Source organism: Poecilia latipinna, unplaced genomic scaffold, assembly GCF_001443285.1.
Source record: "Poecilia latipinna isolate Pla-1442-1.1 unplaced genomic scaffold, P_latipinna-1.0 Scaffold36, whole genome shotgun sequence".
NCBI classification, from domain to species: Eukaryota; Metazoa; Chordata; class Actinopteri; order Cyprinodontiformes; family Poeciliidae; genus Poecilia; species Poecilia latipinna.
The window spans coordinates 616,290-644,216 of record NW_015112652.1 but is presented as its reverse complement, the minus strand read 5'-3'; the positions used below and the strand labels follow the sequence as shown (position 1 = coordinate 644,216).

At 38.3% G+C, this 27,927-nt stretch overlaps 1 protein-coding gene and 1 long non-coding RNA gene across 2 annotated transcripts; one reads left to right on the top strand and one right to left on the bottom strand.

Annotated features, from left to right (window-relative positions):
• The first annotated feature begins 265 nt into the window (after nt 1–265).
• Nucleotides 266–26,538, top strand: LOC106954289 (matrix-remodeling-associated protein 8-like). The gene is made up of 10 exons (XM_015043677.1): nt 266–410; nt 18,494–18,520; nt 18,602–18,907; nt 19,919–20,020; nt 20,094–20,555; nt 23,247–23,411; nt 23,512–23,542; nt 24,884–24,963; nt 25,086–25,139; nt 25,218–26,538. Exons 1-10 carry the CDS (start codon nt 383–385, stop codon nt 25,241–25,243), a joined length of 1,281 nt encoding a protein of 426 aa, XP_014899163.1. The 5' UTR covers nt 266–382; the 3' UTR covers nt 25,244–26,538.
• On the bottom strand, nt 2,523–12,702 carry LOC106954298 (uncharacterized). Its single transcript, XR_001426336.1, has 3 exons — nt 12,552–12,702; nt 12,347–12,394; nt 2,523–2,973 (listed from the first exon to the last, which is right to left on the bottom strand). It is a non-coding gene; the product is annotated as an uncharacterized LOC106954298 (long non-coding RNA).
• Nucleotides 26,539–27,927: the final 1,389 nt, after the last annotated feature.

Here is a 27,927-nt window from a genome sequence, read left to right as displayed (position 1 = left end):
CAACCTCCATGCGGGGACTTTGTAAAGAAACACATTTTCTTGGAAAAAGGTTTTGTACAAAAGAAAAAAAGTGAGGTGTCTTGTAAGAATAAATGTGTTTGCAAGTCTTTAAAATGGGGATTAAAACACATATTTGCACCTTTTCTTTGTTTTCATGACCTTTTTTTAAAAGTTGGTGTGTGTGTGGCGCAGCGGGCCAGGGCTGTGGTAGTGTTGAATTTCATGGCCTGCTGAAGGTGGAGCTTGTGGAGCTTCCAGCCTGCAGGAACACAACAGAACCCAGCTGCAGCTTCGCAAAATCTTTAGTGTTTTAACAACTGATGTGCCCAACAACACCACCACCCCTGTCGGAGCCACGTCTGCTGCAAGCGCCGAGGAGAAGATGCGCCTACATATGAATCTCCTGCAGAGTAAGTCCCTTGTTTTTTTATTATTATTTTTATCATTCTTATTCTTGTAGAACTTGAAAAAAGTCGCAAAGGAATGTTTGTTGTAATTGAATCCAGGTTACAAAGAAAAGATATCTGTCCACTTAAACCTAAACAACAGAGATTAAGTCATAAAATCTGATGATAAGTGGGTAGTCACACTGATGACAGCAACAACACAGAGGGCCACATGTAAACTTGTATTTTGTGGTTAACAATATGCTGATTAGGGCAGCAGAAAATGATACACTGAGGTGTTTTTCTTCCAGGAGGGTCAGATCAACTCATAGAAAACCATATTTTACTGTGTTCATCTGGAAACCTGTCATGTCTTATGCTTGCTTGGTGACTGTAATAAAATAAACCCTAACAAGCACTGATTTATCCCCCTCCCCCCCTCCAGATAAAGATCTATTGGTAAATTGTCAGCCTTAGTACTTTGTAGATACACTGAGTTTTTTATGCAAGTTTCTCTCTTTTTTTTAATTCTTTTTATTTTTAGGTTTGATCAATAGTTGCTTCCTGCCTTTTTTTCCCTTTTGTTGCAGTTGTGCTGGTGGCATTTTTTTGTTTGTTTCTTTTGCTGTTTTTCTAACAGAGAAATTAGGGAGCTTTTACAGTGAAAAAATCCCATAGTGCAGGATAGAAATTAAACAAAATCAAAATGCTTTTTCTGTATGATTCGTTATAAACAATTTGGGTTTTTAACTTTTTCTGCCACCTTCTGTAACCTCATGACGTATTAAGATGTCTACTCTATTTTGTGTGTAGAAAGAGAGCTGAAAAACACCAACTTAATTTGAGGAATATGTAATAAAACTTTGTTAAGTTATTAAAATAGTTCCTAAGTTATTTAGTTGACTTCCTGGTGTTTTTAATATATTAAATGTCTGAAATGTAACTTTCTGAAATTTGCAGACTCTAAAGTATGTATTTATGTCTCAGGAAACAAACTCTTCAGATTTTCTCTTCTGAATATAAAAGGTTTGAGTTTTTTACTCATAAAACATAAACGTCAGCCTTCAGTACGGCTCTTCGGCTGCAACTGGCTCCGTCCTGCTTTTGCACTTTTGCAGCCATCTGAATGTTTTCTTGTTTTATGGATTCAGCCCAATGTGTTTCCAGTTAACTGCGGTCTGAGCGCAGGAGTCAGCACAATCCAGCAGCCAGTCATTATATGTGTCAGTAATGAGTGTTTTCACCACGAGTGGGTCGCTTTGGGTCCGGGGCGACGTGGAGCAGGAGGAGGGGGATTCATCCGCAGCATGTTTATGATGGTCGGGTCTGTTTTAATGATCGACCACAAACAGCAGAGCGGCATGGAAAAGATGAGAACTGCTGTTTTGATTTGGACCGTAGCTGCAAGCAGCCAGTCATTGGAGGCAGCAAATGACAGGGAAAGAGGAATAAGTGTGTTTAGACTCTGAGGAGGCCCGTCACCCTTCGTCCCACTCCGTCCAGCTCACAGTGGCCCACACATCACATCATAAGGAAGTGGTACAGTGCCATCAAATAGTGCATTTAATTCTATAGATTCAAGTGTTGCACCTTATGAAAAATAACAGTCTTAACATCACACAAGACCACTAAACATTTTTAAGTTCAATAAATTAGAATATTATTGAAAAGTTCATTTATTTTAGCAACTTTATCACAAAGATAAACACGTTATATTGATTAATTACACAGAATTAAACATTTAAAAGCCTTTATTTTTGTTAGTTGTGATAATTTTCCACTTACAGCTAATGGAAATATGACTTTTGANATTTTTAAGTAGCCTACACAGCCATAGAATTCAACATCAGCATTTGAGGGCATTTATTTCTGTTCACCTTCTTTCAAAGAGTTTTTATGAATATAGATGTAAACATTGTGTGGTATTTACTAGGATCTAGATTTAACTACGAGAGACACAAAACATTTGATTGGAAAAAAAAAACTAAAATGATAAAGCTGTGAGTGAAAATATAAGTACATAAGTGCAAAAAAGGAGTGAAAGTGGCATCTAGGTACTAAAAACATTTTCTATAAATTGATCAGGATCAGCGTGAGCAGTGCTATAAAAGCAGGAGTCGAGAAGGTTTGTTTTATATGGATTTTTTAATTCTAAGGTCATTGCAGACTCGATAAAATGCCTTTGCAGAATCAGTTATTGCAGCCCAGCAGTCTGAAAAGGTTTCAGCACCACTTCGTTCAGCCTCCCTTCCTTTTCTGTGTGCAGAATATTTGGGTACAGCTGTTGCTTTTGGCTGTGCACAGACCCAACATCCTCCCGACAACCTCACAAAATGCATTAGCAACACAGTTCTAATACTTTTCCAGCTTCAAAAAACTTACCCCAGATGCACCAAAATACATACATACTGGGATTAACTCTTATGATCACAAGCAAACAGCAAGAGAAAGAAGAGAAAGAAAGCTTCTCAAAGTTTCTGGAACCTCAGCACTGAAGTTTGGCTGTTTGGACGTAATCTTCTGTCAAACCGTCTGTGACCAGGAGTTCCACGTAATCCACAGTTCCACAGGAGAATCACCACAAAACCTAGACAGAAAATAACTTCTCATTATTGATGCTGAAGGTGATTCTAGAATGACTTGATTAGAAACTTAGCAGGTTAATCAGCCACTTAAATAAGATCTAGTGGAGCCTGTGGGCATGTAAAACACACAGGACACCAGGGTTTCACTACTGGAGCTGGATATGTCTACACAATGCTGCAAAAAAGAGTGAACATTTTTAACCCTCATTCTTGGTAGTAAGGATGACATGAAATCTGCTTTATGGTATTCCAGGTCAAATTCAAATTATTTTAGGCCACTCGGCCTGGAAGTTATTTGACCATTCCAGGATTTCATGTGCAAAACCCTAGAATGCTAAGACATGTTTTATTCTTTTACCTTGAGTTTACCAGCAATGGTGCGCAGAAAAGCTGTTTTTCTACAATTTAAAGGAATTAAATGAATGTTGTCTTCTAAAAGTTAATGCTTACGTTAACAAGAAGAGCTTATTAAAGAAACAATGAATGGAACGCACACACCATGTTAATTGAATAAATATTTATGTGTAGAACAGGATATGCTTCTCTGTTTTTTTGTTTTTGTTTTGTTCTTTAGAGACATTCCAGCCCAGCAAAGATGAATTAAATCACTGCTCAAAGCTTTGTGTAACTCCAGAGAGGGAAAGTTTTCTTTGCTCATTCTCACCCCTAAAGACCTGAAACCCCTCACCAACTTTCAGTGGGAAAAAAAGATAAAACTTGAGATATGAAAACATATGCATTCACGTACTCTTCTGCCAGGATTTTGTTTAAAAATTCATAACCCGTTCAAGAAAAGCATGTTGGTCTGCACCCTGTTCACTTGGAAAGTACTTCACTTTGTTTTGCTGACAACCCGCAGTCAGCGTTGCTGAGCTGGCCTTGGACAAACCAGCAAAAAATTGCTCAAGCACATCAACAACTACAGCAGAATTTCAGCTGACTCTGGTTTAGTGTCATTCTGTAGTGAAAATCTATTTCTGAGCCCTTTAATGGATTCCTGTAATGACGTCTATTGATACACAGGGATGGATGAGTCGCTGTCACGGCTGCTGCAGAACAAAAGGAGGACAGAGACTCGAACTGATAACGTGAGGAATTTCTGGTTGACTGATTGGTTGAATCCTGGAGCTGACATGCAGCTTTAATTACTGCCACGGCGACTGAAACGCAAAACTGGCCTTAAACTTCAGTGCTATTTAGATATTGAGTGAAGCAGATATTGCACCATAACGGCAACACTGGAAACCTGCTTCCTTTCAGAATATTTTAAGAAGAGTATGACTTTTGCAGTTGTTAATCTTTTCTTTGTTCGAATAAAGTCAGCTGTCTGCCATGGGACATTTTGAACCTGATGTGTCCCTTTCCAGACAAAGACCAGAACCACAACCAGTGATGCCGAAGATTCACAGCTTGTTATTTGGTGGAGTCTGGTGTTAATTTAAAACAGACTGGCATAGACTCAAAAGGAATTATTAAACAGCAGCATCTACTGAGAAATTCATTAAACAAAACCTGGGATTTGTAAAAATCTTTATTATACTTGTGAAGATGGCCTAAATACAACTTAAGACTGAAACAATCATAAAATGCATTAAGATAAAACCAAGACTGAACTATTTTAGAGAAATAATGGAGGATTTTAAACTGTTTAATTGATCTGTCTGTCCATATAAATTACTATAAGACTGATTTATTATTGCTTTCATTGTTTCAGATAAATTTAATTAAAACTAAATATGTTTTGTTGAGGTGGGCAGCAGTTTACCCAGCAAACTTTTCCTGCTAGTCTTTTTAAGGATTGCAGGTGGCAGATGAAAATAAAATTGTGATTTAGATTACATCAATAAACTGTTTTCTTTCAACACAGTTATATTCTTCAGAGTTTAATAGACTTTGGAAAAAAAACAAAAAACATGTTGCATGGTTTTCAGTTTATGTTTTCCAAACTGTTACGCCGATACAAAAGTTTCTTAAAAACACCACAAACTTTGCACGCCAATTTTATGGAAACGATGAGACAGATCAATCCAAAGAAACAAGCAAAACAAACTTAGCCTATACATATTGTAAATATTCCAAAATGTCTTGTGTTTTAGTAAATCTATATAGTAAAATTAAAAATTTAAGTCAGATCAGGGGGATTTCTATTTGTTGTAAGTAGCAATATTGATTTATTTCCCACCAGCATCTCTGTTGTAACAACTTAGACGAATTGACAGTTCGGTTCAAATGAAACAAGTGACTAAACACACAGATTGTTTTACTTTTTGGTGGCTCTTAAACTTAGAGATTCTTTCAGGCTGAATTTCTCTGAATGTCTTCATCAGTAGCTTGTGTTGCATCCTGTCCTTCTGCTGCCTTTCAGTTACATTATGATGACGAGATCAGTAACGAGATCGAGACATCCTAACTGATAATATTTGGCATTTGGAAATCCAAATATTATACACTGAGTCAAGAGGTTAAAGAATCATGCAAGTAAAGAAATGACAGTTGTCTTGAAAGCTAAAACTAGGGAAAATTCACAATTCAACTACTTCCAGATCCCATGGACTTTCCAAAATGTATCAAACTATAAACTCTGGTCTCACAGTAAATCAAAATCCAGGTTTTAGTTTGATTGTGATTCTTTAGCATGACCTTGAAGAGATGTTTCCTTCTACACAATCATTTAATGTGGCTGAATTAGAACAATTCTACAAAAAAAGTGTGAACCAATAATCCTCCACAGCAATCTAGAAGTTTCCTCGCTGTCACTTGATGACAGCTGTTGCCGCCAAGTGTGGCCCAATTAATTATTAGGCTGAGAAAGCCATTAGATGCTATGAAGATCTGCACCTGTACAAAACAACGTGAGGGCAAAGTTACTCACAAACCACCTCTGGATATCTGTAGACAGGTATATACCCATCAACGCTCATTCATGCAAAACGCTCGCAGCAGATGAACACAGACAGACTCCACTCTGAGGTTAGCTCCTGTCGATCGCTGCTCATTCATGCGCTCTGAAGACAAACAGGTTTCCCCCGAGGTACAGCGAACACTTATAAATTTATGATTCTAAGCTCATCCGCTGCCATTAGGTTCACACCTGATCCCGTCATCTTTTTCCTGTTTCCTGCCAGAAGCTGTAATGAATGAACCACGAACACAATGGCTTTTTAATTCTTTTTTTTTTTTTTTTTTTGACAGCGACACTCAAAGCTCCTCCTCACAAGGATGCTTGATTTTATTTGATTTCATCTCATGTTATTGGCAAACACTGAGTCTGAAAGTTGCATGCAAGAAGACTTGAAATCCTTCGTGTGTTTCTGCACACATATAATGTGACGGAAAGAGAAATATTCGTTTTTTCTTAAAAATTAGTGATGATATTGCTGCCAAAACCCCGACGGGGATAGAGAGCAAGCAGAAGGAATGTCATGTTAAAGCACCGGTAGGTATAAATGGCATAACTGGCTTCAGTCGTTAATTTTACGTGACTGAATTAATTTCAAACACAACAGTCACACATCAGACAAGTCAATTAGACATCCAGAAACACTTGTACACAGTTAGTCTTGAGTTTTCCTCCAGGACATCAAATTTATTCAGTGAAGGAGAAATTACGTTTTACATTATGCAGTGAGCATCTTCAGAGTAAAACACTGGATCAGAACTGAGATAATTAACTGATAATAGAGCCAGCGGCTTCAAACAAACAACAAGAAATACAGTCATATTCCATTTATGCACAAAAAGTACGAATGGGACAAGAAATGAACTCTGAGGAACACGCAGGCCGTTTAGTGAACAGCAGCATAAAAAGCTTTAGAAGCAGTGGCACACCGAGAACATGTCCACAGGGACAACCGGGCCAATAAAAACTTTAATAGCTCAAAGAAAATAAATAAAAAAAAAAAATAATTAAAAGCAAAATAGTCTGAATTATTACCGACAGAAGTGTTTTGTCAGAACCAGAGCAAAATGTATTTAGAAACCTGATAAAAGCAACATCATTTTCAAAGTAACTGATGTCCTAGTTAAAGGTCTGCCCTTCTGGTTGTGTACTGAGAGCAACTGTGAGGCTCCAAGTTGCTCCACGCAGCATTGTTATCTGGGATGTCGCCCTGATGATAGCCTGCCAAATTCACAGGAAATAAAAGGAGAAGTAGGTCATTTTCACAGTAACAGTTCAGTTAAATTCACAGCCTTAAATAACCACCTGATCCTCCATGTCAGTAACTTTCACCATCTACTTAAACCCGAAGACTTAATTACTTGTAATTTTTTACCGATTTGCCATTAACGCTGCCAGTTTAATAGTCAAGCTGTGAATGAGTCTCAAAGTCACTGTCTGGTCCAGATACACCATGTGTCTTAATCACAGCTCACTGGAAACAACCTCTGGTAAAAAAGCACAGACTCACTCCTGGAAGTTTTCATTTTGCTGCAAAACAAGAAGATGGAAAGTCAGTCATGGTGCATGGAAATCCTCTGATAGAACTCTGTAAACATGTCTATACTGCTTTAATGGTCTACCTTTCACCTCACGACTGCTTGAAAATGCAAAAAAAGTAACTTAAAAATGCATACAATACTTCTATTTTCATTTATTGTCATTGTATTTTAGGGAAAAATACAGAATGTTGATTTCATTTTGTAATTAAAATGAATTTGAATCCACTGTTTTGACCTGGGACCTTTTGTGTGTTATCTCTACACAGCAGAGTGTCTCTCACTGCATCTACAGCTGTGACTGGACAGCAAGAGAATGAAACCACACAGAAGTGCAGCGTGACAGAGACCGGAAACCACAAAACACACAAGCAATAATATGGATTTCATTTTGTGGTATTAACATAACCAGGGGAGGAATTAACATACAATCACATGCGGTCATACACGCCCACTAATTCTCCCTCTCCTCCACACCCCGTACTCCTCGACATGCAATTAGATAAGCGAGTGCTCAACGAGCCACTCGACGCCCACACGCTTCCATTTCAGAGCCGCTTTTCTAACTCTGAAGCTGAACTCTACGATGCCACTTTGACCAAAATCAGTGAAATGCATTCCCCCCGCCCCCTTCACCACACCCCCAACCTTCTGCAACACAGAGAGTCGCGTCCTGCTGTCCCACTCCAAACAGCCCAGCTCCCCCCCTCTGTTATTGAAGGTCATGTGCTTTAATTTGTCAGAATGAAAGTGATTATTTTAACTCCGCTATCCAGGAGAGAAACTGACTAATCATTGTGAAACTGTTGGTACAAACATCTCCCTGCTGCAAAGTCATAATGAAATGTAAGTGTGAACTCTTTTAGTTAACACGTGAGTGCAAAACTAATTATTTCATTCTTCTGAAATCAGGAAGTTTGGTAAATATCTGAAAAAAAACATGGATGAACTATAACATTTGATGCTATGTTAAACCTTAAGTTATTTTGTTTTAAATAAATAGCTTAACATGAAACTTTTGACTATACAGTGGCTATTAAAAAACCCAAAGCATCAGCCTTCCTCCACCGTGTTTTGCAGTTCTTCTAAGCTTGTGTGCTGATCTATTTTGAACTATAAGACAGTCTTCCAGATGTTTGCACATAGCTCAGAGTAAAACATTACAGTGTACAGTGTGTTTTACCCTTTTCCTTCTTTTTTGCATGTCCTGTCCAGTTGTTGTTGTCTCAGTGTAAAAGTGAGGCCCATCAGATTTACCGTCACAAGCGAAGCATTACGGCTTTCCCATGATGCTCCACTTCACATGAAACTTTATTAGAAATTGCTTTGGGGACGTTGGGTGGTTCAACTGGCAGAGCAAGTTCACTGTGTGCAGCGGCTGCTGTCCTGGGTTCGATTCCTCGTCTCTCTCTAGAGTTTTCTGTCTATTGACAACAAACTCTATCCTGTTTTTAGTCAATTTACTGTTGAATACCGACCACTAGTGCTATAAAAGAGCTTTAGATGGACACAGTAGAAAAGAAAGGGAGGAAGACAAGCCTTTTCCTGTCCATTTACTGTATAACAAAGGCCACTGCAGCCTAATAAAGAAAGGGAGAAAGGTGTGGAAAATATTTAAAGGGAAAGAAGGACATAAGGATGGAGGAGAGAAAGAAGCACAGAGAGGTGAACATGTCAAGCATCCTTCATATCTGCTTCTAGACCTGCAGAAAGAGAGAAACCCAACAGCATATGGATGTATGATAATTATAACATCACTGAAACGTACACAGTGCAGTTTAATGCAAGATGTATTTAGTGGCAACCGCATCCAATGAGTGTCTTTGAAAAACATCTGAATCTAAACTTTTCCCACAAACTGATGTAGTTGTGATCATTTACATGTTGTTGGCATAAAAACATTATTTCTTTTCTTTTTTTTTTAAACAAGACATTTAATTTTCCTGCCGTTTCCTGTGAGCATATTTCACTTAACAGGTTACAATCAGAATGACCTTGGAACACCAAACACACCACCTCTTTTAAAAAAATACATAAAACGTATCCAGATTTTCTGTGAGCTTCTGCTTGATTCTGTTGTTAACATCAACGTTCAGTTTTGCACCTTATTCATTGCTCTTTCCTCTCCGTTTAGCCTTCAGGATCTTTCCACAGACTGTGATTTCTGCAGCAAAGGTAGAAAAAAACATAACCGGTGCCTGCAACATTAACCTCTGATGCTGTGGGGCTAAATTTCTTAGCTGGCCGGTGTTGAGAAAATAAATTTAAAATAAGCTAGTTTTAAAACTTAACATGTCTTGATTCAAATGGCCTAAATTGTGGTTTTAAATCAGTTACTTGTTCTGGCCTATTGACCTTTATTTTACCTGTAGTTCCAGCGGATGGTTTGCTGGGATCGTTTGAATTGCCTTTTGTCTGTGAGAAAACAATACAGTGGAAGTTCCAGCTTTTCACACTCATCTGTGAGAGGCTGTAAACACGGCAGGGGTTTCTAGCTTCAGATAGAGGGTCAGAGATAGCTCCTGGTTGGAGGAGAAAAGGTACGCCTTATTTGAATAAATTAAATACAAGAGGATAAAACTTTCTACACAGAAGTAACAAATTAGATTTTGCGCTTGCAACTTCTCCAAAGACGTCTTTGCCTTTTTCTTTTCTATCTTTTTGTCTCAGGTAATGAATGTATGTTTCTGTTGTTCTGCAGTTTCTGGTGTAGGTTTGTGAATTGTCTTACTTCTAAGTTTATGCATTGTCTTATATTGGATTAAATTCTGTAATTCTGTGATGTCAACACGCATTGTTGTTTTCCTTGTGGCTACACGTGGCCTGCCGAGAGGACCTGGGATCTAAGGAAGAGAGAGAGCCAAACTTTTTTCCAAAGTTAACTATTTTAGAAATTCTTCCTTAACATCGGACAGCTTTTCATTTTTTACTTTCCCAAACAGGTCTGACAAGCACGCAACCGTCAGGCAGCATCGGTTTAAAAAGATGCAACACTTTGGAGGCATTTTAGGACAAAACTGCCGGCAACTTTCGCAAATCTCCACGTTTGTGCTGATATGATTCATCTTCTCTCTCTGCTCTATCATGGCAGGTTTTTCTTTTTGTTTTTCACTCTAACTGTGACCTTTTATACCAGCTATAAATGGCTTTGGCTTCAGGCATGTTTTGATGACACTTCATACAAATTATGCTGTTTTTTAGGCTTGTTGAACTCCAAAATGGACTGTAGATGTAGCTCCTATAGGAGAATGACTTTAATGGATATTGTTCATCCAACAAGAATGACGTCATGGTTAGACTCTGCAGATTTCAAACATGCTTTTTATATCATTTTGCAGCTAAAATAATGTGCATCCAGTACGTCTTACGATGTAAATTTATTTTCCAGAACAACAAGGAGTATGTCAAATAAAAACACCTGAATGTTTGAAAAGACATTTAAAAAGTTCACGCAGATTTTTCACGCTTTGCCATATTATGTAATAATCTTTAGAAATAACTTTAAATTCAGCATAAATCGCCATTGTTAAACCGAAAGAAATGCCTTACATTTTATTATTATTATGCCAAAAAACACAATTCCAGCCTAGCTGAAGTTTTATCCTACTTATTTACTGAATTAATAAGCTCTGGTTTCATACTGTTCACTGTCAAAGCAGCGACTTCTTGAGTCAGTTTGGTTCTATTGAGCTCAACTCAAGTTCTCAACAAAAATGATGTTAAGGAACATTACAAGACAAACACATGAAATACAATTCAAACTTATAATTCTTATAATTCTCCCTTTGTGCATTATGGATTAGGTGGGAAAGAAGCAGACCCAGAAAAAAAACTAGAGAACTGATATTTGTTGTGGGAAAGAAAAATAAGTAGTTAAGTACCCAGTTAAAGCTTTGACTAGGACAGAGACAGAGCTGAACACATAAATCACTGAGCCTTTTCTATGGAGCAAAACACAAAGTGAGTACATGTAGTAATTGGAATCAATGACCTTTTCCAGAAAAGTGATGGTGTTAAATACAAAATCACTGAACCAGTATCAGTTTCTATGTGAAGAATAACATGCAGAACCAGAAAGAGACACAGACAAACACAAACACTGGACTGAGCGGATTGTACTTTCTCTTAGGGGGAAAAAAAACAAACAAAAAAAACAAAACCCCAACAATAAGTGGCAACAATAGTTCTGACAAAGAGAAAAGAGATACAATTAAATACAGAATCGCAGAGTATGGAGGTGAGGACAGTAATATCGCTGTTCACGGTATCATCTGAGAAAGTGACGTAGGATTTATTTCTTTAGGAAAGAAAAACTGAGTGATTGAGAGCAATATCTCCATAAAAGTTTTCGTCAAAGAAAGAGAGACAATTAACACATTTAGCAAACTTAATGAAACTCAATGATAAAAAAAGTATTAGAAGCTGTTTTAAGATGGAGGACAGAGAAAAGTGGCCATCACTCCTCCAGCTGTAAGTCTGTAGCTAAAGGCTCCAACTGCAAGCTTTATCAAAAGAGGGCTGGTTTTATTGTAATTCATCTGGTGCAAATGTTAAATCGTGTTTTAGCAAAAGGAAAACACTCATTTAGTGTTTACTATTTTCACAAGGGAAGCGTTTTTACTGGTGGGTTTACCCCTCTCCAGCTCAGCTCTCCACCGAAATCTCAATCAAATCTTCCCACCTACTTCAGCAGCAAGACCTGCTGCAAGGCCCAAATATGTTAACTACATCTTGCACTTGTGCTTTCGATTGTCTCAGTCACAGCTGAATGTGTGGAAGGGCACCTTGAGGGTCGGTGGAGGGCCACTGCCCTTCCAGAGGCTGACAGAGTCATTTGTCAAACGAGGAAGGCCATGAATTCACTTCACCCGCTGTCTTTCTCTGAATGTTTAACCCCCTGTGCCACACACACACACACACACGCGCGTGCGCACTCACCTACACACACGCCACCTGCCCCTGCAATGCACGCGAGGGGATCCGGATCTGATGGAATTAGAGTGAGACAGGCAGAGAGTTTATTTAATTAAAAAGAGACAGGAAGAGGACTCCGTGACATCATTTCAATGTCGCCTCTCAGCCCCCTACGCCCGAAAATGTTAGCTGTCAAGAGCTCCATCTGGTAATCACAAGACCCACTCACATTCTCGTCCACGCCCGGACCGACACAGACGCCCGGGCTTCCGCACTGAGTCAGAGGTTCAGATGGAAAAATAAGACAAAAACGAGCAGAAACGCTCTTCCTCCCCACACATGTGGGATGTAAATCAGCTGCTCCAGTCCCACCGTATGTCCGTGACAACGTCACAGAGCCACAAACAGACTGAGCTCCTGTGTCGTTGCAGACGACGACGCCTGCAGGAAGCTTTTGAAGAGAGAAACTTCAGAATAAGTTCACAAAGGACGGTTAAAATTATTGGTTTTTTAACCTACTTTTCATTAACTGGAAGAAAACCGACTTTCTCCAAGAGGTTCTTAGTGCAAAGAAGCTGAACATTTGTATTTCAATTTATCGTCCACATAGATACTAATTACATATTTTCTTTTCTTGCATTTTGGAAATTATAAAATACCTAAAAGGCCTTAAAAGGGAGCAATAATTTCAAGCTGCAATAATTTCTGTGGAGAGAGTGTATTATCACTCAGTAGTAATGAGACCATCCCCACATCATCCCCAGCTAATATTAAAAATCTCATTTCCCTAACTGACATTCACTTTAATGATTGCTTCATTAAAACTACTCTGGAAATGGAAGCTCAATTTCCCTGCAATGCACAAAAAGGCAAAGGCCATTTCAACTATTTTAATTTCTATTGATTGCATTTTTTCAGACTTTCATCCTCTAAATACAACTGAGGCTGCAAACGAGTCTAGAGACACTGGAAAAAATGGACACTGAAATGTATTTATTTATTTATTTATTTATTTATTTATTTATTTATTTATTTATTTATTTCAATAAAATCCAACAACAATCAGAAATATTTTGTCTGGACTGGGGAGAAGAAGTGTCGCGCTGTGGCTTCTTTCTATTGAAAATAGAAGAAGAGAAAATACATTTTATATTTCTAATGACAATTAAAGACTCCAGATTCTGGAGGAAGAGTGAGAAGGGGCAGAATCCATATTGCTTGAGGTCCAGTGATGATTTAATTTGCTTTTATGGAGATGCATTAATTCTCCAGCAGGACTTTGCGCCTGCTCACCCATCCAAATTTAACGACCAGTGGAAAGAGACTGGTCAGCAAACTGGCCTCACCTGAATACCATTCATAAAATATTGTATTATATTGAGCTGCTTTGTTCATACTCAATCAATATGAGTTTGAAATTTACATATTGATTAATTTAAATTTACATTGACGTTTCAGTGGTTGTATTTGTTTTCTCTTCGATGCTGCATGGTCTTCACGTAAGATGTGTGATACACGGCCAGTATCGCTGATACCGATACGTTTTATCTAAGTTTTATCTAAGATTTTGATCTTTACGTTTTTGTGTGTTTTTTGTCTGAATTATTTACTTCAAACCTTGGACAGAAATTGAGCAAAATGTATAGATATCTAAAATGTGTTGGAAAGATCTATTAAAATGATCTGACTTGGTATTGAAATCAATGTTATGGATCAATTCGACCACCTCTGGTTTTCATGCGTACCAACTTCTAGTATTTATTCAATTGCCCTTTTAATTTGTTTTTCCGTACGAATGGTTCTTAGTTGCTGCTGTGATGTATCTGGACATTTTTGGACTTCTGTTTTGTACTTAGTTATATCAGGTATGCAAATATTTTCCGCTCCTCAGCTTTTCTATACCAACCATAAAATTGAGGGNAATTATTAATTCAGAAACAACAATACTGATGTTTTAACTCGGGAAGCGTTCAGAAATCAATATTTGGTGGAATAACCAGAAGATTTCATGTAACCTTTATTGAATGTGATTGTATTATGCTATGGCTTACACAGTAAAGTAAAGGCTTCTGACTTGACGGTTGTTCATCAGACAGAAAGAAAAAAAGAGTAATTGCAGAAGAAGTTGCCTGTTCACAAATTGTTGTGTCAAAGGATGTTGATGAAAAGTTGAGTGGAAGAAAAAAGTGCACCAGCAACACAGATAACTGCAGCCTTGAGAGATTTGTGAAGCAAAAACAATTCAAGAGTTACATGGAGAATGGAAAAATATGCTTTATTGTTTTAACTGAATATGGTAATTATCAGAGAAACTGAATCAACACTAGCTATCAGGCATAATTACGAAAGTAAACACTTGAAATATATCACTCTGCATGTAATGAATCTGTTTAACATGAACTTAATTTTTTTAAATATAACTGCTGATAAATAAAAGAAGTTTTAAAAGAGGTTCAGATCCATGTTGCTTTTAGGTAGAAATGTTTTGATAAAACGAACCTTGAATGCCATTTCTAAAACTCATCTGTGTCCTCAGTTCACTCACCGTGTCTCAGTTTGTCTGAATGTTTAGCTGACTCTGCAAACATTTGTCACGCTTAGACTTGTGACTGCATGATGAGTAACCCACACACTCACACAACTCAAGAATGACAACATTTCTGCTTACAGATCAAATTTATTTTTACAGCTTCACTTTTCTTTACCTTACAGGATTCTCCTTCTGCTTCATGCGGTTCGAGTGACGGCAGCCATTTGCTAAATATCTGTTATTATCTCTGGTAATTCAGTAGCACGTAGTTAAGCCCTAAAACAGTCTGATGAGTCACTGCCAGTGTTTTATAAGAGACAATTACAGTGGCTGAGGCACTTTTGTTTCAACGTCTGCATGACAGTACGCTTCAGTGAAAGAAAATAAGTCAGTAAAGTTTTCCAGAATGAGGTATTTTACGCGGGGTCGGTGCAGCTGCCAGATCAGATTTTTGAAAATATAATAAGAAAGTCCCAGAGTTTTATACCTGCAGCATCTTACAAGTTTTCCGTGTTATTTGTAAGTCTAAAAACACATGACAGATCATTTTTGTTTAAAATATGAGACAACATGAGGCCTGGATACCAGGAGTGCGCCTGTTTGTTGGGCAGCCGATTTATTGGTGCAGATTTTCTTAACTTTAGGAGATCGGTGATCGGCCAGTTTTACATGCAACCAGCCCACCAGGTCAAGTCTGCAAGACTACAGTTAAAAACTGTCACCTTATTGTTGCCAATTCAGCTACTTTCTTGCTATAACAAGCAAAATTTCAGATGAAATAAAATCGGCATCATCCAAAATCAGAATTGGCAGGTTAGGCTTTTTTAAAAAATCGGCAATCGGCGATCAATGCAATGTCAAATTTATTTATATAGCACGTTAGAAACAAATTTAAAACTGCACCAAAGTGTTGTACAAAAATGATAATAGAATAAGTTGATGAAAAAAATATGAGTATAATGTTAAAATAATAGGAGTAATAATAAGTCAAAAAGAAAAAACAGTAACCAGATCGGCCAGAAAACTGCAATCGGTGCAAACCTACTGCAAAATTCAAACAATTTTCTGTGAAAATAACAAAACTTAAAGTAAACTAATGCTTTAAATACGACTAAAAAATAAAGAAAGTTTTTAGTTTAAAGTGCAAAACATGTAATACTTTACTGTAATCCCTGTAACTGCTAAAATGTTACAAAATATGGATTTTTTTTACTTACAATGCACTTTGTTTTTCTTTTTCTGACTTTTAAAAAAAATCATGTAGCCACTTTTATATGTTCTACCCTAAAATGAAAATCTAATAGTAATCAGACTAGATTTTACATCATGACTGTTTTTGTATTCATTCTCCAGGAATCTTTCTTTCCAAATAGAAAAAATTATTTTTCTTGTAAGTTAGAGAAAAATAGCAACCAGTTGACAGGAAGTGGGAGAGGTGCATGTGTCACTCTATGCATCATTCAGCCAGCTAAGAACTCTGGGATTTTTTTTTCTAGTCACTCATTAAAAATAGTCTGTGTTGTAGAAGTTGTAGGAAAAATGGGTCAGAGGTTTTTTATCAGACTGATTCTGTGTTTTTTCCCTATTTAGATTACAATGCAACAGATTCTGTCATTTTTTCCAAAAAAAAAAAAAATCTTCAACTGTTGTAAAATATACACGCAACAGTTTGAACTACTTACAAAAGTCAAACCAATAAAAGTTTATTTCCTCTTGCTATTTATCCACTGAACAATTTAGACTTTCCACAGAACTCAATCTGGGTTTTTTTTCTTCTTCATGTCCAACAAGAACATTCAACACAAACTGTGAAACAGCACTTGGGTTTTTATGGCTTGGTGTTTTCACTGGAGGTCCAGAGGAAACACAGGTGTTTGGTCAGGTTCCTGGATGTAGGAGAACAGGCTGTGGGTTGAATTAGAGCCTCTGCAGGATCACGGCCCTGCAGACAGCCATCAGCTGCTACCATGAATAGAAGCTCTGTGTGCTCTGGCAGCATCCACCTCCACTGGCCTTTCAGTAAATAGACTGCCAAAAAGCACCGAGTGATTAGAAATAGCAAGTGAGCTGTAGGAAAGTCACCAGAAGAAGAAAAGACAAACAAGAAAATTTTCCAGGGTATATTGTATGTATTTAGGGATGTTTTTTTGCGTGACTCCACTTTGGGATTTTAGTTTCACTCTGTTGTATTTTATATTTTCTCTTCTGTGACTTTGAACTGAACCCACATCTGCTGAATCTGAAAGTTTTTACTGTCTTGGGCCAAAAGCAGTACTGCAGCTTTAAGGATGAAAGAGCCTGACACAAAGTGGTGAAAAAGTATTTGCTCCCTTAAAAAAGAATATGTCCATTTTTTTTTTATGTTTTTGGGTCATAAATTATAATATCAGTCAAAGATTAGTTGAGTAAATACAAAAACCAGTTGTCAAATATAGGTTTTATTTATTAGTTTGTTACGGTATCCTGTAGAAAACATAATACAAACTTTTTTTGTGATTTTCACATGTATTAGAGAGCTGGATTTAAATTTATCTGCAACTCTGTGGCCTGAATCCAACATGAAGGAGGCTAAAATGTATCAAACAAATTTTGCCCCCAACCTAAAGAAATTCAAGGACAGATGAGAAACAATGGTGGGTTAATTTGCCCTTCTCAGAGCCTGACAGGCGGGCCGCCGCCGGTAGAGGTTTGTCTGATTTGCCCTGTGTATTGTCTTGAAGGCGTAACGCCAGGTTAAACCGTGGAACAGATTAGTTTCCTCCACATTAACAGAAGTTTGTGAAGCTATGTTATGCGTTTTATTTAGTGTGATAAATTTTATTTTGTCAAGATTGTTCATTCTTCCAAGGTGAATTATAAAAAAAATGTAATTCATTTTTTAGACAAAAATAGACGATTTTTTGGGAAATTGTCTGTTTTTTCAACAGAATTAGGACTATTTTGGTCAGGTTTTTATTCTAATTTGATTTAAAGAACTCCAATCTTCTGACTAAATTGATTACATTTCTGTGACATTATCACAGTGTAAATGTTACAAACTTATGTGAGATATGCATTTTGATGCTCATGTTCAGTGTAATGACATGATTGAGCAAAACCAATGTGATTTTTGGATTCAGCTAATCAAAATCACTCTAAAACGATCGGAAAAGCTCAAGTTTTGGTTGCTGACCAGTGTTATTTAAGTTAAGGTTTGCAGATTATTTTTGTTTATTCCCAGAGTGAAAGTAAAACCAAGATTTAAATATTAACAATTTAGTAAATCGTTAATATTGAGTACAATCCGAGTCTACTATCATGCAAAAACATGACAGTAGACTCCATCTTTATTATATATTCAATGTTTGACTGACATTAAAGCTCTATTGGAGAAAATGTGTATGTTGAAAACAGGTTTATTTGAAGACACTGGAATGTGCAGCCGTTTTAAAGCACTCATGTTTCGGTTATTAGAGACTGAAGTATAGGAATTAGAGGTGGTTTGCCCAGGGCGCCAAACAGGGTAGGACCGCCTCTGTTTCTAAGGTGCTGTTACTCCAGTAAACCACTCTGAGGGCAGTGGCCGACCCAAAAGAACCCAGAACAACATATAAAATAAACGCATCAAAATCTAACCACCATGTCTTTCTTTCCCCCCCCAGTTCTTGCTGTGCTCCTCCTGCCACAAGGTAAAACATTCATCCTTCTGCGTCTTCATAAAAGACGAATTTCTGATTAATTTAGGTAAATGTGTTGATGCATTGTGTCAGCTTGGGGTCAAAGCAGCAGCAGCAGGCCTGCTGTGGTGGAGGCCAAGAACATCACCCTCCCTGCAGGCTCCAAGGCCGTCCTGCCCTGCCACAGCCCCCGCATGGTGTGGACCCAGGACCGGCTGAAGGACCGTCAGAGGGTGGTCCACTGGGACGTCGTCCACAGCAGCCCGGAATATTCGGTGGAGCGGGTTTTGGACATGTCGCCTGGAGCTCGGCAGAGGGTTTACAACGGCTTCAATAAGGGGCGCGTCTCCATCCCGGACTCGGCTTTCACCGACGGAAACTTCTCGCTCGTCATCAACAGTGAGGCTGTTTTGGTTTTCTGTAGTGTCTCGTAAAAGTATTAACAACCATTTAATTTTTTGTGTTTACAGTCATAAACGTCAGTGTGAAAATTGCTGTTTATTATTTCAAAACTGTGTTTTGGGGTACATGTCACCCAACTTCGCTGCAAAAATACAACATTTTACCAAGAATTTTTGGTGTAGTTTCTACTGCAAATATCCTTGTACACTTCGCATAAGACAAATCTAACTTATAAGTAATTTTTTAGCAAGATATAGAGGCTTGTTTTATGTCAATGATTCCTTATTATTGATGTTCCATTGTCAGATTATGTAACTGGTAACAAGACGTTTATTAAGGAATTACTTACTTAAAACAAGCACCTATTTCTTGCTGAAAAGTTGCATTTAAGTTAGTTTATATTAAGATATCTGCACTAGAAACTAGACAAAATTACTTGGTAAGATTTTATGTTTTTGCAGTGCACAATTTTCTGTTTATTCAGTCTGTACTCAATACATCTGACACAAAATAATGCTAAAACTGAATGATGTATTTTTTTTATTCAGCATGAAGATTTTAGCCATTTATGAAATGGAAAGACAGTTTGCCCTCTTCATACAGGAGAAAACTGAGGTTTCTAAGAAAATAGCCCCTTATCAATTAACTGATAAGATCAACCAACTCTATATTAACTCATTAATCAATAACTTGCAGCCCAACTTGCAAACATTTATAATAATTGTTGAGCAGGGTAAAACTAGCTAAGCCTGGTGGTAGGGGGCGCTGTAGGGCTGTCATCCAGCAGCCTACTATGTAAGAAATAAAAATGTTTAAAGTTGCCAGGAAATTTGGAAAATATCAATAGGTAATTATGTTATTGAAAGACTTCAACAATACCTAAACACCAACCATAAAGTGTTAAGAGAGGCAAATGTTAGCCAGGTGGGGTTGCAAGTAAAGCCTGGTGGCCCGCCAGGCTTATAATAGAAGGAAACCTTGGTTGAGTGTTTTTTTTTTATCTTTCAGATGTTGTAAACACAGACAGAGGAATTTATACTTGCAACTTGCACCACCACTACTGTCAGATTCACGAGTCCATTCAGATCCAGCTCAACGTCACCAAGTCAGGTGAGGCCATCCGGTGGTGCAGCAGAATAATTCAAACTATCAGCTGAGATTCACAACGATGTGGTTCTTCCAGCTCGGAAAGAGAAGCGCTACTGGGACGGAGAGAAAACGGTGCTGGTGGTGCTGCTGGGCAGCTCCATCGTGCTGCCCTGCGTTAACCGCCGGGCCCTCTGGAGAGACGGCCTCCAGGAGGACCAGCAGCAGGTGGCGCACTGGGACTTCCAGCCCCCCGGGGTGCGTCCCAACAAGGCTGACCGACTGGTGGACCTCTACGCCTCCGGAGAGCGACGGGATTACGGGCCTTTGTTTGCCCAGAGCAAGATGAGCGTGGCAGAGGACGCGTTCACGTACGGCGACTTCTCTCTGTCCATCTCTGACCTGGCGCCTGAGGACAAAGGCCTGTACTCCTGCCACCTGCACCACCACTACTGCGGTCTGCACGAGAGGCGCATCTTCAGGCTGACCGTGGGACCTTCACTACCACGCGAACCCACAACGCCTCCGAGAATCTTCTTGAACGATGAGCTGGAACCAAGTAAGTGAGTCAGGCTTAAGAGAGTTCGACCAGAGATTTGTTTTACGGGCATCTACTGCTCCTGCTTTCCTCTCTTGGCTTCCTGGGAAGAGTGTGGACAGAGGGAGTTGATTGCTCTGGGTGTTTTTCATATTTACAGGCATAGTTGGTCAGTTAACTCAGACTCTGCTCCTGCCAAGTTTCTCCTCAGTCCTCCCTGTTTTTCTGCTTGAGCTAAAGAGGGAGGAGGTTCTACTGAAGGAATGTAGAGACCAGTTGAGTGAGAAAGAAACAAAGAGGTGAAAGGAAAAGGAGGCAAATCTCTCTGTAGTTTGATGACCACTAATGTGGGATTTTTTAAATCAGTTTCTTTTTTGCCTTTCTTTCTTCAGGACCTTTAAACCGCCTGCAGTGGAAGCGGTGTAAATTTCCCCACCAACTGTTTTATATTTTACAACGCTTTGTGTAGCTTCACACATTTTAACTGCGCTTACTTGAAGGAGCAGACCAAGCAAAGTGCTGTAATTTTGGTGTTAGGGTGGGGATATCTTGCCTTTTTGTTCTCCTTTAGTCTAATTTTCCAGAAAGTCCCGGCCCTCTGTCTAGACCAGTGCGGTATCGGCTCTGCTGTTTATTTTTTCTCAAGCAGCCTCTGCTGAAGTGTATCGGCGTCTGGCAGGGCCATGTTTACTCGCAGTCAGAGGAAGTCCATCTACATCTGTTCAACATCTGGGCCAGCTGTTACATGAAAGAGCAAAGCGAGGCTGAATGCATGTCAGACTATAGATTCTCCTCCCCTCTTCAATAGCTGCCAGCCCGTTTAATAACGCTGTAAATTACACTGAGAGGAAAAGAAATGCACACGTGGAGCCGTGGGATCCAAATTTCTACAAGGTGTTCAGCCTCTCTTCCCACACTGTCGATCTAATCTCGAACGGTTTGCTCTCTCCCAGGTTTCCGAGCGTCTTTATCAGAAACGACAAATGTCAGGAGAGCTTTTCTTTTTCACGCTGCAATCGCTCACGTCGAGTACAAACCGACTGCGTCCTCCTTATCACAAAGAAAACATTTTGCAAGCTGTCAACAATTCAGCTCAAATCTCAGTCTTTGAAAATGAAGATGCTTTTCTTCGGTTCATTGACTTGCAAATGATTCATGGCCCGCTGAGCAAAAGAAAACAACATAAGAAACAAAAGAGAGAGCGAGTTTCTGCGAGCAGCATATGTGAAATAGCCTTTGACGCGAACAGACTCGTCTGATCTGTCAGGGTGATGTTAATGGGCGGCTCCGGCTCTCTGCAGGTCAGTTGTTCTCCAGGGAGGCGCTGACCTCAGACTTGTCTCCATTTGCATGCATATTAGGTACATTATACAGTGACAGTTGATAATTAGCTCCACCAGTGGGTGGTGGAGGTGTTTTATTTTTTCTTCACGTTTGGCTGGTTTTGGAAGCCAGAGGTTTCCTAATCAGCCGTCTTCCTACCTTCAAGGAAAGAAAAAAACACGTCTCCTCTCCACCTGTACGATTTGCTTTCATCACCAAAACAAAGTCGCCTTCATCCTCTTGCCTGTTTACCGCCCAGCATTGAGCTGAATGATTTGTTTTCCACTCACGCAGCAGCTGGATTTCTGGGTGTTTGCGAGAAGACTTAAAAATTGCTGTGAATGGAAAACTAATGCAGACATGCAGGCCGACCACATTACTGAAATTGCCTTGGCTTCCTCACATTTCTCCTCTTTTCTGGTCAGTCTGTGTTTTTACTGAGGAGAAGAAAAAAATAGCAGCAGCATGACACCGGGCCTGGAAGCCATTAAGCCGCTCTGACATTTAACTCCCTGCTTTCCCTCTTCTCTCTGGAGGGAACAAAAAATATTCAGTGCGTTTTCTGTCCAAAGGTATTCAGACCCTTTAAACCTTTTTACCTTTAAGTGTTCAGTAATTCTGAGTAAATATTTCAAAGAGTCACATTTAGCTTTTGTTACAGCCGCATGTTTTCCAGGGCTTTGCACATCTGGACTGGGATATTTGCTCATTTTTCTTAGCACAATAGCTAAACCTAAATCTTATGCTTTTAATTGGATTTAGCTCTGTGTTGACTGAGCCTAACACCTGAGTATGCTTTGATTTTAAAGTATTTCATCATAGATCTTGCTGTATGTTAAGAGTCTTGATCTCTGCTTCAGTCTCAAGTTTTTTTTTTTTTATTGTTTTGTATTTAGCTTCATCCATCTTCCCATCAGCTCTGAACAGCTTTCCTTCCCCTGCTGGAGAAAAACATTCCCCAAGCATAATGCTGCTTCCACCATGTTTGAATGTTATGCTCATGATAATAACCAGCTCTAGTTTCTGCCACAAATAATATTTTGCACATATTTCACTTATGGTATCATCTGGGTAGAGCACTTTCTCCTTCATCTTATGTTAACTGTATTTATTAATTAGGTGGATTTTAAAGGAAATTTTATTTATGGGCATCAGAATATAAAGCCACGCTGCACATTTCATAATTTTGTTGGCTAAAAATATTTTCTAAAAATCTTTTCAAACCATTTTATGCACTGAATTGTCTTTTCAAATAAAATCCTGATGAATGCATTAGACTTTGAGCTATGCTAACACTAAATTGTTATCGTTTAAACTGTTATCTCTTCACTTAAAGTTGCATCACTAGAGGTCCTTGTTTGATTTCCTCCCCCCTTTTTCTGCCTCCAGAGACGGAGGAGGTTTCAGAGGACAGCCCCCGCGTGGTGAACGTCTTCCTCCCTGAACAACGGGGTTATTTCGTGCAGCACCTGGGCTACTTCCTGGCAACCTTCCTGCTGCTGGCTTTCATTGTCATCGCTGTCATCGTGTTGACTAGGCGACGGAAAAAGAGAGGTAATCTGTTTGTTTTTTAGCTGTAGTCTTTCATTCTGTTTTAATGTTTTATCTGAACATTTTGTGCATTTTCATTCTCATCACTGGTTGCTTGTTTCAGGGTTGGAGTACGAAATGGGTAGATCTGTTGGGTAAGACATGATTCTTTACTAAATACTAAAATATTCTCCTTTTTACGTTATGTTAATGAGAGTGCTTATGTAGTGCTGGAGTACTCACTTTTAACCCAGAAAAGGAATTAGATTAGTCACTCTTTAGCTTTTTTTTTTTTTAGAAACTGTAGAGTACTCACTATTTAGACCAATATTCTACTTCTTGGAATAATTTTGTTATGCACAGAGACTCCTATTATCGTAACCTAGAAATGGAATTAGAACAAACTTAGAATCCAGAAAGAAAATTATTCCAGAACAGGAACATTTAGTTTTTATTATTATTTAGAGACTGTGGAGTACTCATTACTTTTACAAATTTAGAGCACACTTAGAAAGTCCAGATAATGCTTACTTACACTTATTTAGCAACCCAGAACAGGGATTAAAACAAACTTAGAATCCAGAAAAACTACCTTAGCAACTGCATTTTAGACTCCTGTTCTTCCAAACCAGAAAAGGAATTAGACCAGAGGATTCTTACTTACTCATACTTAAATAGTAACTCTGAATAGCAGTACAGTATTTTCCGGACTATAGAGCGCACCTCACTATAAGCCGCATCTACACATTTAAAAAAAAATAAAAAATGGAAACGTACATATACAAGCCTCTCCGCCGCTCTTGGTTTTCACAAGGACGCAGCAGAGGGCTGCATCCTTAATAAACCTGCTGGATTTATTAAGGAGGCAGCCCTCCGTCTCCAATGCCGAACCATGGATTCGTTCACGCCAAGTTTACGTGCAGCGGCTCCATTTCCCTACTGCCAGATTGATAACCCTCAACTTAAAAGCTGCATCTTTTTCTTCATGTGGTTTCCATGATGAGGTGGTAGGAGTTTGAAGAAATTTCTCCGTCATGCCTGCTAAATGAAAATCAGCACTTTCTAAATGAAAATCAGCGCTTTCTTCTTTGATTTCCAATTTTGACTTCCAATGATTCATTCCTGCTAAAGCGCCCCCTGGTGGTTGAAGAAAAATCTACAGAAAAGCTGCACCGGGCTACAAGCCGCATGGTTCAAGGCGTGGGGAAAAAGTAGCGGCTTATAGTTCAAAAATACGGTATCTAGTTTATATACTTTGGATCAACATTATTAGACTACTGTTCAGTCTCCTGTTCTTCCAACCCAGAAATGGAACTAGATCAGAGGATACTTAGCAACCCTGAACAGGAATTTACATACTTTAGATCAACTTTAGATTCCTTTTCTTCTTTTGCTCTTTCCTTTGGTTTGTTATTTTGTTTGTGTTTCCTTTTAATTCCTTTAACGCACTTTGTATAGCCTTGTAGCTGAAAATGCCCTACCTTATGTGTGTGCAGGGGGACTATGATCAGTGAAGGTGAGATAGCATTAGACTGCACAGAGATGAGGACTTACAACCAAGACTCCTTGAATTCAGGTACTCTGAACCTAATTTATCCTCAAGCAGCAAACGCATGTGGCTTCTTCTGGCTACTAATGTGAATTTTTTCTTGTTTTTTTTTTGTCTGGTTACCCATGTATTTTCTCCCACCTCTACAGAATTCAAAAACAACCTACTGAAAGAAAGAGATATGGTGAAAGAGTGCAATAAGGGTGAGGCATTCTTCAATGCAAGTGCAAGAAAACACAACCAGACACAGAAAGCTGAAGGCTGCCCTCTTTCTCTTGCAGAATTCGATGGGAAGATGTGGAAGTGAGCGAGGCATTTCTAAGATGCTGCTGGCAGGTCCAGGGCAAACACCGGCGGCGCAAAGAACGACGGAGAGGAAAAAGGAAAAAAAAAAACAAACAAAATAATGACACAGGAAATCCAGGAGAAAACACAGGAGGATTACTCCCTCTGCTGTAACAAGAGCAAACAAAGCTTTTCCACTTTTAAAGGCTTTACTCTTTACTTTTTACCCCTTTTTTATCATATATGTACAGCTTGCAATTTGATCAATGAAACTATATGGTTAGTTAGATTTTGTCCACATTTTTTCTTCAGTTATTGTTGTTTAAAGCATTCAGCTTGTTGCGATACGTGCTATGCATGCTCTCACATCACTTTTTTATTTTCTAATTTTTTTACTTTCAATCTTTTGCAGAAATTCAGTTGTACTGTAATATGTAAACTATACAATACAAAACAATTCAGTCTTATTTATAAAGCACTTTAAAGTAACACTCTTAGCAAAAGTGCTAAAATAAAACAGACATAAAAACAAATCAACAATTAAAACATTAAAGCTAACACCTCAAGCTGAGTCAAAAGCCAAAAAGCTATTATAAAAATAAACTATAAGGTCAGTTTATGATTGAGACATGTGAAAGTGATTAACCGTAATACGGGCAGTGTGGTTCTCAGCCCAGGGTGGTAGCTAGTTGGGAGTTTTAAAAGCTTATCTGCTTGTCCTGTCCACTGGGGAGTGAGCGCCCCCCGGTGTTAGGAAGGTAAAAAATGTTCAACTCCAGAAGTTTAAGTCAACCACGTCACATATTTCTTCCAAATGCAGCAGTTCACTTTCCTTAATGTGCTAATCTAGTTTCACATCTAACCTTTTTGGTTGTTATAATTCACAAATATGTGCAGCATCAGGGTGAATTAGCTCAGTTCTGACTCTGACATGGCAACGTTTTGAGACTGAGGTGCAGATTATGGCCTGTGATCTCATTTTGTGGAGGGTGAAAAATATTAGCTGCTAAAACTTGGAGGTTATTGGGTGGGTTATAGTGTCAAACTCAAGGCCCGGGGGCCAAATCTGGCCCGCTGTAGCTTTTTATGTGGCCCTCCTGACTCCAAATTACGTCAAGTCCCATCATTTCTTTTTTTTACAAATCAGAAATATTCACTCAAAATCAACAGATCTCCACATTTTTACTGCATATTTTCTTCAAAAATGGCCAAAAACATTGGGTTTAAGTCACTGCTACCTCAGTCGATGTCAAGTTACAGTCCATGACGGATGAGGTGAGTAACAAAAAGTCGTATCGTCATACATTAGCGCAAATATCATAAGATTTCCTCACAAATATTTCTGAATTAGCGCCACAAAATCTGTGATTTTGATTGCAAAATTACACAAAAACAATCACAAAATCCTGAAGGGACAGACAATTATTAATATTTTAACAGTTTAATGGGTTTTATCAATACATTCTGGCACAAACATTCAACTTTAATTTTGATACAGCCCAAAATGAAAGCTTGCAGAGGGTTTGTGTGCACATGGGGAATATCATCCAGGTATTTGTATTTCTTTTAGCGAACAAATAAAAAACCCCAACTTATTTTCTTCCCCAAACTTCCCATTTAAAAGTTTTTCCTCAAAAGAAAAATTCATTTTCTAACTAACAGTGGTCCGAACTGAGGGCTCAGTCAGTGGAAACTCAGGAAATATCTGAATGTTCCAGTAAAAGATTAAATTGTACTTGTTTGCCTCAAGTATGTAGAATGTCATGACTTGGTTAGTACATCACTAACTTTATTAAGGTAACCTTACATTTTCTATGAACTGTGCAGGTATTTGTGTCTGTTATTGTAAATCACAAGCTCAGTGCCTGTTTCTCTGAAATAAAGATTTTCTCTCATTACAAATATTTTCTTTGGATTAATTAATGGAGCATGGAAAAAGATGTAAGATAAATGATCAAATCTAGCTCTTTGGTCACTGAAATGTATTCAAAATGTCAAGTAATTTAGTTAAAAATCTGATCTATTTTGTCCTCATACAGTATTTCGTTTCATTTTTAAATTGTGATGATTATGACCTAGATGAATAAAATTAGAAATTAAAATTTTTCTGAAATGTTTTACATTTTTTTCCTTTCTAAAAAATTTGAATTTATAAATTTAGTTTTAATAAAAATGTAATTAAATGTTAATTAATTTTAATTAAAATTTTAATAAAAAATAAAATTAAAATCAAAACATAAATTTGTAAAAAAAAAATTTTTTACAAAAAGCTAATGATAATACTGACATTTAAATTAAGAAACGTGATGTTATGGACTACACAATCATGGGAAGACTACTATTCCAGCAGCTACTGACAAAAAAGGATAAGCAGCAAAAATTGAAAGTTGAGTGGAAGGAAAAAAGTGAGGTGGATAAAGACTCATAAGCAAAATCAAAGCCCATCTGTTGAATCTGGAGAAGATTTGTAACCTGTGACCAGAGTCAGTTCTTCCAGACAAACATCCAGGACTTGGACTTGAACAGAGCATTCATTCAGCTGCTGCTGAATCAGAAACAACGTTGGAACCGTCTTACCTGGGCTACGGAGATAAAAGACGAAGGACTTTTAGATTAAAGGGAATTTCTCTTTTCATTTGTAACATAAGTTGACAGAGTTTAAGTTTGCGAGCCGTGTGAGTTCAGGTGTTGACCACTGAGTTTTAT

Excerpts from the sequence above, each read along its gene's own strand:
- LOC106954289 (XM_015043677.1), top strand. The coding sequence starts at position 383 with ATGCGCCTACATATGAATCTCCTGCAGA. Across the intron at positions 18,908-19,918 it reads CTTCTCGCTCGTCATCAACA|ATGTTGTAAACACAGACAGA; the intron begins GTGAGGCTGTTT and ends TTTATCTTTCAG. Across the intron at positions 25,140-25,217 it reads GGTGAAAGAGTGCAATAAGG|AATTCGATGGGAAGATGTGG; the intron begins GTGAGGCATTCT and ends TTTCTCTTGCAG.